Raw genomic sequence first — 12,971 nt, 5'->3', positions numbered from 1 at the left:
GAGCAAGTATGGTGGGTCTGACACACCGGTGTCAATGTGTTCTTTTTTCCATTTCCAGGAGTGTAGCTTGACTGCCTGTGGCCGTTGTCGGCACCAAGCTTTGACGTTACAGTAAACAAGTCAAGTGATGGCTAAACAAAACGCATCGCACTATGAAAGATTTCAGGATAGTTGTGCATACACTATCAGGTTATTCAGGGTGCCGTCAAACTCATTACAGAAACTCACAATAAGCCACCGACGACCCTCTCTGCAAGGTGCAATAATACTGTGGGCGACTATTAAAGACGTGATTCTTGTGTTTTGGAAGAGCCTTCTGAGCTCTTAACCAGCGTCACGGAATCTCTGGGACTTTAGGAAATTATGAAGTTGTAACTTTCGTAAATTTTGATCAGGAAGCATGCCCTTTTTAGTACCTTCCTCCGGTAGTGAGACGCGGTGCTCAGACGACTGCAGGCTGTTATTAATGCGAGCACTGTAAACGACGAGCCTAAGAGTCCCTGGGACTCCACGACGCAGTTAGCGTAATATATAGAGTTTAGTGAATATGTCTGCGAATTCGAAAGCAGTTAACTCTACGTATCCAAATACTGAGGAACGTGTACTAAGATCGATTGTGTAATGTGATGCTAACTGTTCAGAAGAAGATAACGATGCAACGAACAATATTACCATTGAAAATGCTATTCCAAGTTATCAACAAACAGCAACTGAAATTGCTGGCAATGAATCTGATGAAGATTAGAAGGCCAAACAAAGTGAAAAAGAAAACTGAGTTTACTGCGTACAGATCTATAACTCTCGTACCATCTGAACAGGCTTCGGAAGACCGAACGGTACAGATCGACCGTCGTGTTAATCCCAGCCGATAGGGCTCACTGGATACGAATATGGAGGGGCACTTACTCAGCGTACCGCTCTCCAGGCACTCTTACTTTTTGAGACCGAAGCAGCCGCTACACCGTGACATAGCTCCTCAGTGGGCCTAACCAGGGCTGAGCCAGCTCCCCCTATAGAGGAAAGCCTCCGCGCCCGCTCAGTGACGTCACTCACAGAGTCTGGCGCCTGAGCTCGCAGTCCGTTTGGCCACCGCAATAGACTGTAAAGGGATCCGGACGACGAAAATTCGTAAAGAGATCTGACGTAACTCTCTCATGAATTATAAGATTTCCTTTCTTAAATGACCCATTTCTTTTCTATGTGACTTTTTTCTGCACACCTTTTAGCCCCCACGTAAAAAGTGGCTGTGATAACTTTCACTGTCTGAGGCATCAAAACTCCCAAATGAATGGACACATTTCATTGTAGTTATTTTATTTTAAAGTCTGGTTAGCCGTTCAAAGATCGTCAGCTATACAAAGTGAAAGTGTTTGCCGCCAGTGTGCTCTTTACCAATACGATTCCTAAACTGTAAGTGCTGTAGTATAAATTGTAAATCTCGAAAAAGCCCACATAAGCGTCTGCAACGGTGTACATTTATATCTTATGGCTGACCACCATTCACCATTCTTCCGTTTTGTAGTTGCTGTGGAAGATGACTATCAATGACAAAAATTTTAATTGAAAGCCACCCGCGAAATATTATCGTATGCTCTTGCGCGGACTTTCTATTAGATTCTTCTTTTTTTTTAAAAAAAAAAGTTAAATACTACATAATTTTGACGCAGGTCTAACAGTGTGGACGGCATTTTGCATAGTAGCTCAGTGGTGGATTACGATTTTATAGACATTGCTCTCTGTTATTGCCTCTTTTAAGAAATAAACAGACCAAATAATCACTCTTGAACTTGAAGAAGGAGTAAAGTTATCTCTGCGAATACTTGACAACCATTTCTACCTTGTTACTTCATCTTCCGGAATTTTAAACAGAGTTACTTTTGGTTCTCCGTCGTAATTTCCTCTACAGTTCGGCGCAGACCAACGAAACGGCATTTTGGAGGCAACGATATTTTCACAGGCAAGAAACGGATCACCAGTTTAGTGCACAGAAACTAAACAACCAAATCACGTACACTAACGCAGGAACACCATTCATTATGATAGTAAACTGACGCGAAATTCGCTGCACTACTGTTCACAAGTACTGTTCCGTAAAACTGTTGAAGAAGAGACTAGATGTGTAGCCATCTGGTGACGTCACGCACTACGAAGACAGGCATTCTTTTACAGGGGGTGGTGGCTGAGGGCACCCCACTTGCCAACAGCGTATGGCAGAGCGTGGAAGTCAGCCGTCGAAGTGTTGGCCGAGTCCAACAGCGCTTAACTTCGGTGATATGACGGGAAACGGTATTACCATTGCTACAAGGCCGGTGGCTGCAAATCTACGAGCCTCCTAAATATTATCTCTTCTTATAGGCGTGTTTATACCTTTGCCAGCATTTTATAATTTTGCTATCTCAGTGAGTGTGTGCTCTTTCCTCATAATTTAGGCCTATCAAATGTGTATCCCATAAAAAAAGAATTTTATTTGTCAGTTTCTCTTGGAAAATGGAAGTAATGGAGAGAATGTATTTATTTTTGTAATATCTTTGGCCGGCCTATGTGGCCGTGCGGTTCTAGGCGCTGCAGTCTGGAACCGCGAGACCGCTACGGTCGCAGGTTCGAATCCTGCCTCGGGCATGGATGTGTGTGATGTCCTTAAGTTAGTTAGGTTTAACTAGTTCTAAGTTCTAGGGGACTAATGACCTCAGAAGTTAAGTCCCATAGTGCTCAGAGCCATTTGAACCATTTTGTAATATCTTCAGTTTCATATTTTCCGCTTTAGTTTCATTCCGGACTGGTTGCAAATAAAAAATTTCGCTTCATCATTCGTTTTATGTGTATGTCCGAAAATAACAACAATGATCACCATACACTATACACCTTTTGGCTTTGGGTTCAAAATGGCTCGGAGCACTATGGGACTTCTGAGGTCATCAGTCACATAGAACTTAGAACTACTTAAACCTAACGAAGCTAAGGACATGACACACATCCATGCCCGAGGCAGGATACGAACCTGCGACCGTAGCGGCCGTGCGGTTCCAGACTGCAGCGCCTAGAACCGCTCGGCCACTTCGGGCGGCTTGGCTTTGGGATTCCAGGAATCGGCAACGTATTTAGTGCTAAGATTTCCAACAACGCCGGCTAAGGCAGAAATGAACTGGTAATTCTTTTTGTCGCTGTAACAGAGCAAAGTAATAATAATAAAAAGAGGAACAGAGAGAGGCGCAAAGACGGAGGGCAAGATCCCTTGGCATCCGTAACAATGGGCGAGGTCAGTGCGCAGAGCGTGATGACTCACCGGGCTGCGTGGCCCTGCGGGAGCCGGCGTTGACGATGTCGAGCGTCCAGCGGCCGTCGGGCGCCTCGCCCCAGTAGTGGACGCTGAGGAAGGCCCAGTCGTCGAGCGCGGCGCTGAGCAGGTCGCGTGGCCGCGGCGACAGCAGCGTGCACGCCGTGCCCGCCGGCGACGTCAGCCGCACGCGCAGGTTGCCGCGCGGCAGGAAGCGCAGCGACACGCGGCACTGCACGTGCTCCAGGAAGCGCACCTCGCTCGCCGAGCCCGTGCAGCCCGACACGTCCATGTGCACGCGCAGGCTCGCGCCCGCCGACGCCTCCAGCTCCCTGCCGCGCAGCAGCGAAACACAACACCAGGGTTAAAGCCGCGGCACTGTGCGGACTCCTCTGATATAGGCTATTCCAGTCGAAAACCGGGCAGTGGGACAATGGAAAACTTAATAATAAAAGCAGCGTACTAGCAAATGAACCACTGAGATTGTTCTGACGTTGTGGTTGATAATGGAATCAAGACATACAGGGGTACAAAAAGGCAGAATTTTTTCTTTCTCTTTTTTCATTTTTCTTGAACCTATTTTTTTTACTGTCTTTAAATGTACCTTAGAGAGTCTATTTTTAAGACTAATTTACACTACTGGCCATTAAAATTGCTACACCAAGAAGAAATGCAGATCATAAACGGTTATTCATCGGACAAATATATTAGACCTGACATGTGATTACATTTTCACGCAATTTGGGTGCATAGATCCTGAAAATCAGTACCCAGAACAACCACCTCTGGCCGTAATAACGGCCTTGATACGGCTGGGCATTGAGTCAAACTGAGCTTGGATGGCGTGTACAGGTACAGTTGCCCATGCAGATTCAACACGATACCACAGTTCATCAAGAACAGTGACTGGCGTATTGTGACGAGCCAGTTGCACGGCCACCATTGACCAGACGTTCTCAGTTAGTGAGAGATCTGCACAATATGCTGGCCAAGGCAGGAGTCGAACATTTTCTGTATCCAGAAAGGCCCGTACAGGACCTGCAACATGCGGTCGTGCATTATCCTGCTGAAATGTAGGGTTTCGCAGGGATCGAATGAAGGGTAGAGCCACGGGTCGTAACACATGTGAAATGTAACGTCCACTGTTCAAAGTGCCGTCAATGTGAACAAGAGGTGACCGAGACGTGCAAACAATGGCACCCCATATCATCACGCCGGTTCAACGCCAGAATGGCGATGACGAATACACGCTTCCAATGTGCGTTCGCAGCGATGTCTCAAAACACGGATGCGACCGTCATGATGCTGTAAACAGAACCTGGATTCATCCGAAAAAATGAATCTTTACAATTCATACCCCGGGTTCGTCGTTGAGTACACCATCGCAGGTTCTCCTGTCTGTGATGTAGCGTCAAAGGTAACCGCCGCCATTGTCTCCGAGCTGATAGTCCATGCTGCTACAAACGTCGTCGAACTGTTCGTGCAGATGGTTGTTGTCTTGCAAACGTCCCCATCTATTGACTCAGGGATCGAGACGTGACTGCACGATCCGTTACAGCCATGCGGATAAGATGCCTGTCATCTCGACTGCTAGTGATACGAGGCCGCTGGGATCCAGCACGGCGTTCTGTATTACCCTCCTGAACCCACCGATTCCATATTCTGCTAACAGTCATTGGATCTCGACCAACGCGAGCAGCAGTGTTGTGATACGATAAACCGCAATCGCGATAGGCTACAATCCTACCTTTATCAATGTCGGAAACGTGATGGTACGCATTTCTCCTCCTTACACGAGGCATCACAACAACGTTTCACCAGGCATCTCAGTTCAACTGCTGTTTGTGTATGAGAAATCGGTTGGAATGTCAGCACGTTGTACGTATCGCCACCGGCGCCAACATTGTGTGAATGCTCTGGAAAGCTAACCACTTGCACATCACAGAATCTTCTTCCTGTCGCTTAAATTTCGCGTCTGCTGCACGTCATCTTTGTGGTGTGTCAATTTTAATGGCCAGTGGTGTATATACACTCCTGGAAATTGAAATAAGAACACCGTGAATTCATTGTCCCAGGAAGGGGAAACTTTATTGACACATTCCTGGGGTCAGATACATCACATGATCACACTGACAGAACCACAGGCACATAGACACAGGCAACAGAGCATGCACAATGTCGCCACTAGTACAGTGTATATCCACCTTTCGCAGCAATGCAGGCTGCTATTCTCCCATGGAGACGATCGTAGAGATGCTGGATGTAGTCCTGTGGAACGGCTTGCCATGCCATTTCCACCTGGCGCCTCAGTTGGACCAGCGTTCGTGCTGGACGTGCAGACCGCGTGAGACGACGCTTCATCCAGTCCCAAACATGCTCAATGGGGGACAGATCCGGAGATCTTGCTGGCCAGGGTAGTTGACTTACACCTTCTAGAGCACGTTGGGTGGCACGGGATACAAGCGGACGTGCATTGTACTGTTGGAACAGCAAGTTCCCTTGCCGGTCTAGGAATGGTAGAACGATGGGTTCGATGACGTTTTGGATGTACCGTGCACTATTCAGTGTCCCCTCGACGATCACCAGTGGTGTACGGCCAGTGTAGGAGATCGCTCCCCACACCATGATGCCGGGTGTTGGCCCTGTGTGCCTCGGTCGTATGCAGTCCTGATTGTGGCGCTCACCTGCACGGCGCCAAACACGCATACGACCATCATTGGCACCAAGGCAGAAGCGACTCTCATCGCTGAAGACGACACGTCTCCATTCGTCCCTCCATTCACGCCTGTCGCGACACCACTGGAGGCGGGCTGCACGATGTTGGGGCGTGAGCGGAAGACGGCCTAACGGTGTGCGGGACCGTAGCCCAGCTTCATGGAGACGGTTGCGAATGGTCCTCGCCGATACCCCAGGAGCAACAGTGTCCCTAATTTGCTGGGAAGTGGCGATGCGGTCCCCTACGGCACTGCGTAGGATCCTACGGTCTTGGCGTGCATCCGTGCGTCGCTGCGGTCCGGTCCCAGGTCGACGGGCACGTGCACCTTCCGCCGACCACTGGCGACAACATCGATGTACTGTGGAGACCTCACGCCCCACGTGTTGAGCAATTCGGCGGTACGTCCACCCGGCCTCCCGCATGCCCACTATACGCCCTCGCTCAAAGTCCGTCAACTGCACATACGGTTCACGTCCACGCTGTCGCGGCATGGTACCAGTGTTAAAGACTGCGATGGAGCTCCGTATGCCACGGCAAACTGGCTGACACTGACGGCGGCGGTGCACAAATGCTGCGCAGCTAGCGCCATTCGACGGCCAACACCGCGGTTCCTGGTGTGTCCGCTGTGCCGTGCGTGTGATCATTGCTTGTACAGCCCTCTCGCAGTGTCCGGAGCAAGTATGGTGGGTCTGACACACCGGTGTCAATGTGTTCTTTTTTCCATTTCCGGGAGTGTAAAATGTGCCATAAATGTTAAAACTGAGACATACTGCAAAGTGGTCTGGCGTATTGGAGCCCTCGAATGCAACTGACGTACACTGAAGAGCCAAAGAAACTGGCATACCTGCCCAAAATCGCGTAGGGCCACCACGAGCGCGAGAACTGGCGCAACACGACCTGGCATGGACTCAACTAATGTTGGAAGTAGTGCTCGAGTGAACTGACACCCTGAACCCTGCAGGGCTGTCCATAAATACGTAAGAGTACAAGGGGTTGGAGACCTTTCCTGATCAGCACGTTGCAAGGTATCACAGATATGCTCAATGATGTTCGTGTCTGGGGAGTTCGCTGGCCAGTGGAAGTGTTTAAGCGCAGAAGAGTGTTCCTACAGCCACTCTGTAGCAATTCTGGCTGTGTGGGGTGTTGCATTGTCCTGCCAGAGTTGTCCAAGTCCGTCGGAATGTACAATGGACATGAATGGATGCAGGTGATCAGATAGGATGCTTACTTACGGATCACCGGTCAGAGATGTATCTAGACGCATCAGAGGTAACATATCACCCCAATTGCTCACGCCTCACACCATTACAGAGCCACCACTAGCTTGAACAGTCCCCCACTTACATGGAGTGTCCATGGATTGATGAGGTTGCTTGCATACCTGTACTCGTCCGTCTTCTCGGTAGAATTTTAAACGAGACCCATCAGAACAGGTAACATGTTTCCAGTCATCAGATGTCTAATGTCGTTGTTGAAGGGCCAGGCGAGGCTTTGTGTGGTGCAGTCATCAAGGGTAAACAAGTTGGCCTTAGGTTCCGAAAGCGCTTCTCTATGATTTCTCGTTGAATGGTTCGCACGCTGACACTTTTTGTTGGTCCAACATTGAAATCTGCTGAAATTTGTGGAAGGGTTGCACTTGTGTCAGGTTGAACGATTCTCTTCAGTCGACGTTGATACCGTTCTTGCGGGATCTTTTTCTGGCCGCAACGATGTCGGAGATTATATATGTTTCACCGGATTCTTGATATTCATTGTACACTCGTGAAATGGTCGTACGGGAAAATCCGCACTTCATCGCTACCTCGGAGATGCTGTTTCCCATCCCTGTACGACGATTATAATACCACGTTCAAATTCACTTAAAGCTGGATAAGCTGCCATTGTAGCAGCAGTAACCGATCTAACAACGGCGTCAGACACTTATGGTCTTATATAGGCATTGCCGACCACAGCGCGGTATTCTGAGTATTTGCATTTCAATACTCATGCCTATATCAGTTTCTTTGGCGATTCAGTGTAATACGATAGTCAGTATAATACTGTAGAAGCTACCTGTTAGTTTCGGAGAGTATCACAGAGGATATTATTATCAACAACAATACTATTTTCAGGTCATTTATCTTCGTAACATGATTTATTCACGGTACGCACCATGAAAGCACATGCTTTTCCAGCGCCTGCTTGTCAGTTTGCTTGTTTTTTATACGAAGAAAAATTTGAGTGCTTTAAAATGTCAAACAAACGTATTTACACGCAGAGAAAACGTTAAAAAGTAATACCAATCTTGCGAAGAACGGTTCCATTGCTAAGCGGCAGCCAGTTAGGCCTAATCCAAATAAGTTCGTCAAAATGAGAGTGTTTCGACGTCGTCGAAATAAAGCCGACTGTATAGCGCTCGCAATCCCGATAAAAGGTTTGGCTAGTTTCAATGTTGAAAAACAGGAGTTGAAACTTACAGCTCTTGTTTTTCTCAAAACAACATTCTTCAAGTTGTCGAAAGCTATAGCTCATGAAATATACATTTAATTACATTATACTTCAATGTAACTTGTGAGTTGGCGTTCTTTCTACTGTAGTATGTAGGAATTTTACCATGTATTTTAGTTTTGATTCGCGATGTACCTTTTTATAAGGAATTTGTGTTTTCAGATTTTTTTATTTCAAAGTGCTACCATTTTGTTAGAATTCACTTCTTTCAGCATTTCTTCCTACAACGTTAGACAATAGCATCAGTTTCAAATCAGTTTTTGGAAGTTTGGTCTAGGTTCTAAATTGTACCATTCAGAGCTACCATTAACCGCTTTCGCATTTCGCGAAGGCCTTTCATCATCTATGTCGTGTAGCGTATTCTGGACGAACGATTTTACTAAAAAAAAATATACATAATACAATCTTACGTGTTTACGAGAAAGGTATGAGGTCAGTTTTGTGATACATCTGTTACTTTGTTGAAAAAATCTTGAATAACTATTCGAAAATCCAGCGTCACCTTAGTCGACCCTTTAAAGAACGTAAGGCACTCTCTGTGGATACGTTCGACAGTGTCAGTTGGTGCAAGGTGTGAGTCCTGGAATTTTCCCGTCTTAAAAGAGTATTCCAGGATTCGGAAAAGCTGAAACTTAAAGCCTTCTGACGATATGTAGGTGACATGCCTGTAGTATCCGCACGGTCAAGAACTGTCGCGCTTTTTGCATCATCTGAAATCAGTCCAAGAGAATATTCAATGTACGAGGGAAGTGGAGACGGGCGGTTGACTGCCATTTATGGTCATCTTGGTCAGTCGGAAAGTGGACTGATCTTTTTGACAGTCCGTTTACAGCACTTCCATACATACAGACCTGTATAATGTCTTATCTGTATAATGTGTTACCTGCCACCATCCATTATAGACTACGGGCTTCCGTCTCTACGTCAGATCAGTACAGCTTCAGTGAAGAGGAAACGTGATTACCCATACGATCAAGAGGAGAAGGCGCGGTCCGAGTCAAAAGCATTTCTCCCATATTTCGGCAACATTTCGTTGACACTAGGAAAAATCAAATGTAAACATTATGTCAGAGTTACCTTCCTGCCACCTACAAAAACCTATGCACTTCTCGAACTGGTAAAGGACGATCTGGGTCGCGGAGAGCTCGGATATACAGAGTACCTTGCCAATGTGGCGAGGTTATGCACACGAATGCTCCACCTGGCTCTGCATATGCATCTCTATCGAGTGTCTGTTGTTCATGTATCAAAACCAGCAGACGCTACTCAGCGCCTCCAGTTTTGTGAGTGGCTGTACACTGAGATAACAATAAAGAGCTTGGACATGGATCTGTTCTTTATGTCTGGTGAAGCCTGATTTCACCTGCGACGCTGTGTCAACTCACAGGATCAAATTTTCTGGGCAGCAGCGAATCCGCACAGCTTCCACGAAATACACTCCTGGAAATTGAAATAAGAACACCGTGAATTCATTGTCCCAGGAAGGGGAAACTTTATTGACACATTCCTGGGGTCAGATACATCACATGATCACACTGACAGAACCACAGGCACATAGACACAGGCAACAGAGCATGCACAATGTCGCCACTAGTACAGTGTATATCCACCTTTCGCAGCAATGCAGGCTGATATTCTCCCATGGAGACGATCGTAGAGATGCTGGATGTAGTCCTGTGAAACGGCTTGCCATGCCATTTCCACCTGGCGCCTCAGTTGGACCAGCGTTCGTGCTGGACGTGCAGACCGCGTGAGACGACGCTTCATCCAGTCCCAAACATGCTCAATGGGGGACAGATCCGGAGATCTTGCTGGACAGGGTAGTTGACTTACACCTTCTAGAGCACGTTGGGTGGCACGGGATACATGCGGACGTCCATTGTCCTGTTGGAACAGCAAGTTCCCTTGTCGGTCTAGGAATGGTAGAACGATGGGTTCGATGACGGTTTGGATGTACCGTGCACTATTCAGTGTCCCCTCGACGATCACCAGTGGTGTACGACCAGTGTAGGAGATCGCTCCCCACACCACGATGCCAGGTGTTGGCCCTGTGTGCCTCGGTCGTATGCAGTCCTGATGGTGGCGCTCACCTGCTGGACGTGCAGACCGCGTGAGACGACGCTTCATCCAGTCCCAAACATGCTCAATGGGGGACAGATCCGGAGATCTTGCTGGACAGGGTAGTTGACTTACACCTTCTAGAGCACGTTGGGTGGCACGGGATACATGCGGACGTCCATCGTCCTGTTGGAACAGCAAGTTCCCTTGCCGGTCTAGGAATGGTAGAACGATGGGTTCGATGACGGTTTGGATGTACCGTGCACTATTCAGTGTCCCCTCGACGATCACCAGTGGTGTACGACCAGTGTAGGAGATCGCTCCCCACACCATGATGCCAGGTGTTGGCCCTGTGTGCCTCGGTCGTATGCAGTCCTGATTGTGGCGCTCACCTGCACGGCGCCAAACACGCATACGACCATCAATGGCACCAAGGCAGAAGCGACTCTCATCGCTGAAGACGACACGTCTCCATTCGTCCCTCCATTCACGCCTGTCGCGACACCACTGGAGGCGGGCTGCACGATGTTGGGGCGTGAGCGGAAGACGGCCTAACGGTGTGCGGGACCGTAGCCCAGCTTCATGGAGACGGTTGCGAATGGTCCTCGCCGATACCCCAGGAGCAACAGTGTCCCTAATTTGCTGGGAAGTGGTGGTGCGGTCCCCTACGGCACTGCGTAGGATCCTACGGTCTTGGCGTGCATCCGTGCGTCGCTGCGGTCCGGTCCCAGGTCGACGGGCACGTGCACCTTCCGCCGACCACTGGCGACAACATCGATGTACTGTGGAGACCTCACGCCCCACGTGTTGAGCAATTCGGCGGTACGTCCACCCGGCCTCCCGCATGCCCACTATACGCCCTCGCTCAAAGTCCGTCAACTGCACATACGGTTCACGTCCACGCTGTCGCGGCATGGTACCAGTGTTAAAGACTGCGATGGAGCTCCGTATGCCACGGCAAACTGGCTGACACTGACGGCGGCGGTGCACAAATGCTGCGCAGCTAGCGCCATTCGACAGCCAACACCGCGGTTCCTGGTGTGTCCGCTGTGCCGTGCGTGTGATCATTGCTTGTGCAGCCCTCTCGCAGTGTCCGGAGCAAGTATAGTGGGTCTGACACACCGGTGTCAATGTGTTCTTTTTTCCATTTCCAGGAGTGTATCATTGCGTGATCAGAAGGGTGCAGTTTTGTGTCTAATGTCTGCACGCTGCATTATTGGTCCCATCCTCTTTTATCGGACGCTGACTTCGGCGTGTTACATTGCCATCATTTTGAAATCATTTGTGGGAGCGCTAACGAGGGAGGAGAAGAGCTACAGTTACTTCCAACAGGATGGAGCATTTGCCCATACAGCCGGCCGAGCCTTGGAGCACATTTACACAATCTTACAGAGTTGTTAGCTGACGTCAGTCTTGTCGCTACATTACCTGATCACGCAGATCACCTGATCAGTTAGTGTGTATGATTACTTTGTAAGAGGAGCCGTTAAGTATAACGTGTATCGCAACAAAATTCTTATTCTTCAAGAATTGCGAAAGAATATTTCGGATGAGACTGCAGTAATTCCACCAGTCCATCTTCGATTTGCCTTCAGCTGCTTGCTGACAAAGGCCCAAAGGAACGAAGAGATGAATGGTGGTCACTTTCAACACCTGCTATAATAAGGTTAGTATTGTATTTCCTTTCCTCTGCTGTGTTTCTATGTACCTTTGACTCTGGGCCACTTTCATTAGCCACACCTTATAGAAGTGTTCGAAAATGTGATAATATATCATCGAATGAGTTCCATGGTACTAGATAGAAAAAACAAAAAAATACTTTTTCAATTGCGTCTTTTACTGCTGCAACGCACACGTCTGAGTTACAATTTCATCATCAAGGCCTGTGCCCTTACGGAAGCACTTTCATTGTGATGTCAACAAGCCAAAATCGGATAACTGCTGCTTTTGTTGGTTCCCTTTAAATACTACTGTGTGTTAACATTGTGAGACCAAGAAGGAGACATGTCGCTACAACGAAAATAATCCACAGAATAGGTATACTATATTACTAAAATTACTGGAATTACAGAACTTCACGTGCACTTTTACAGAGACAAATCAGTACGGTGTGAAGGCAGGCACCAAGTGTTGCAATCAGAAACTCTAGAAGTCGCAGCATGGAATCAGATATGTCATGAACACGCCACTGAGGATCACCAACAGTTAGAGCAGGACGAGATAGAACATATTTCCGTTTTACCTGTTACCAGACATGTTCGCTGTGCCACATGTGAAACAAATTAACTGGTCAGAGAAGCAGTGGAATCCTTCCTGCACCATGTGGCAATGTCCTGGTAAAATAGAGCGTGAGAAGTTGCCTGCAGGAGGAGCGACTGCTGCAAACATTGCCCTCAATATGTAGGAGGCGGGATCGCATGTTATAGCCAATGGCGC

General features: G+C 48.0%; 1 protein-coding gene across 1 annotated transcript in view; it reads right to left on the bottom strand.

The window, feature by feature from the left end:
- The window catches only part of LOC126095496 (furin-like protease 2), a 707,292-nt gene that overhangs the window by 165,826 nt on the left and 528,495 nt on the right, over positions 1 to 12,971 (bottom strand). Inside the window, exon 11 of the mRNA XM_049910285.1 lies at positions 3,284 to 3,606. Within this exon, the coding sequence (XP_049766242.1) occupies positions 3,284 to 3,606 (323 nt within the window). The remainder of the gene's footprint in view (positions 1 to 3,283; positions 3,607 to 12,971) is intronic.

This window comes from Schistocerca cancellata, chromosome 8 (assembly GCF_023864275.1).
Source record: "Schistocerca cancellata isolate TAMUIC-IGC-003103 chromosome 8, iqSchCanc2.1, whole genome shotgun sequence".
Taxonomy (NCBI): Eukaryota; Metazoa; Arthropoda; class Insecta; order Orthoptera; family Acrididae; genus Schistocerca; species Schistocerca cancellata.
Note: the sequence above shows the minus strand (reverse complement) of the source record. Positions and strands in the feature narration are given on the sequence as shown.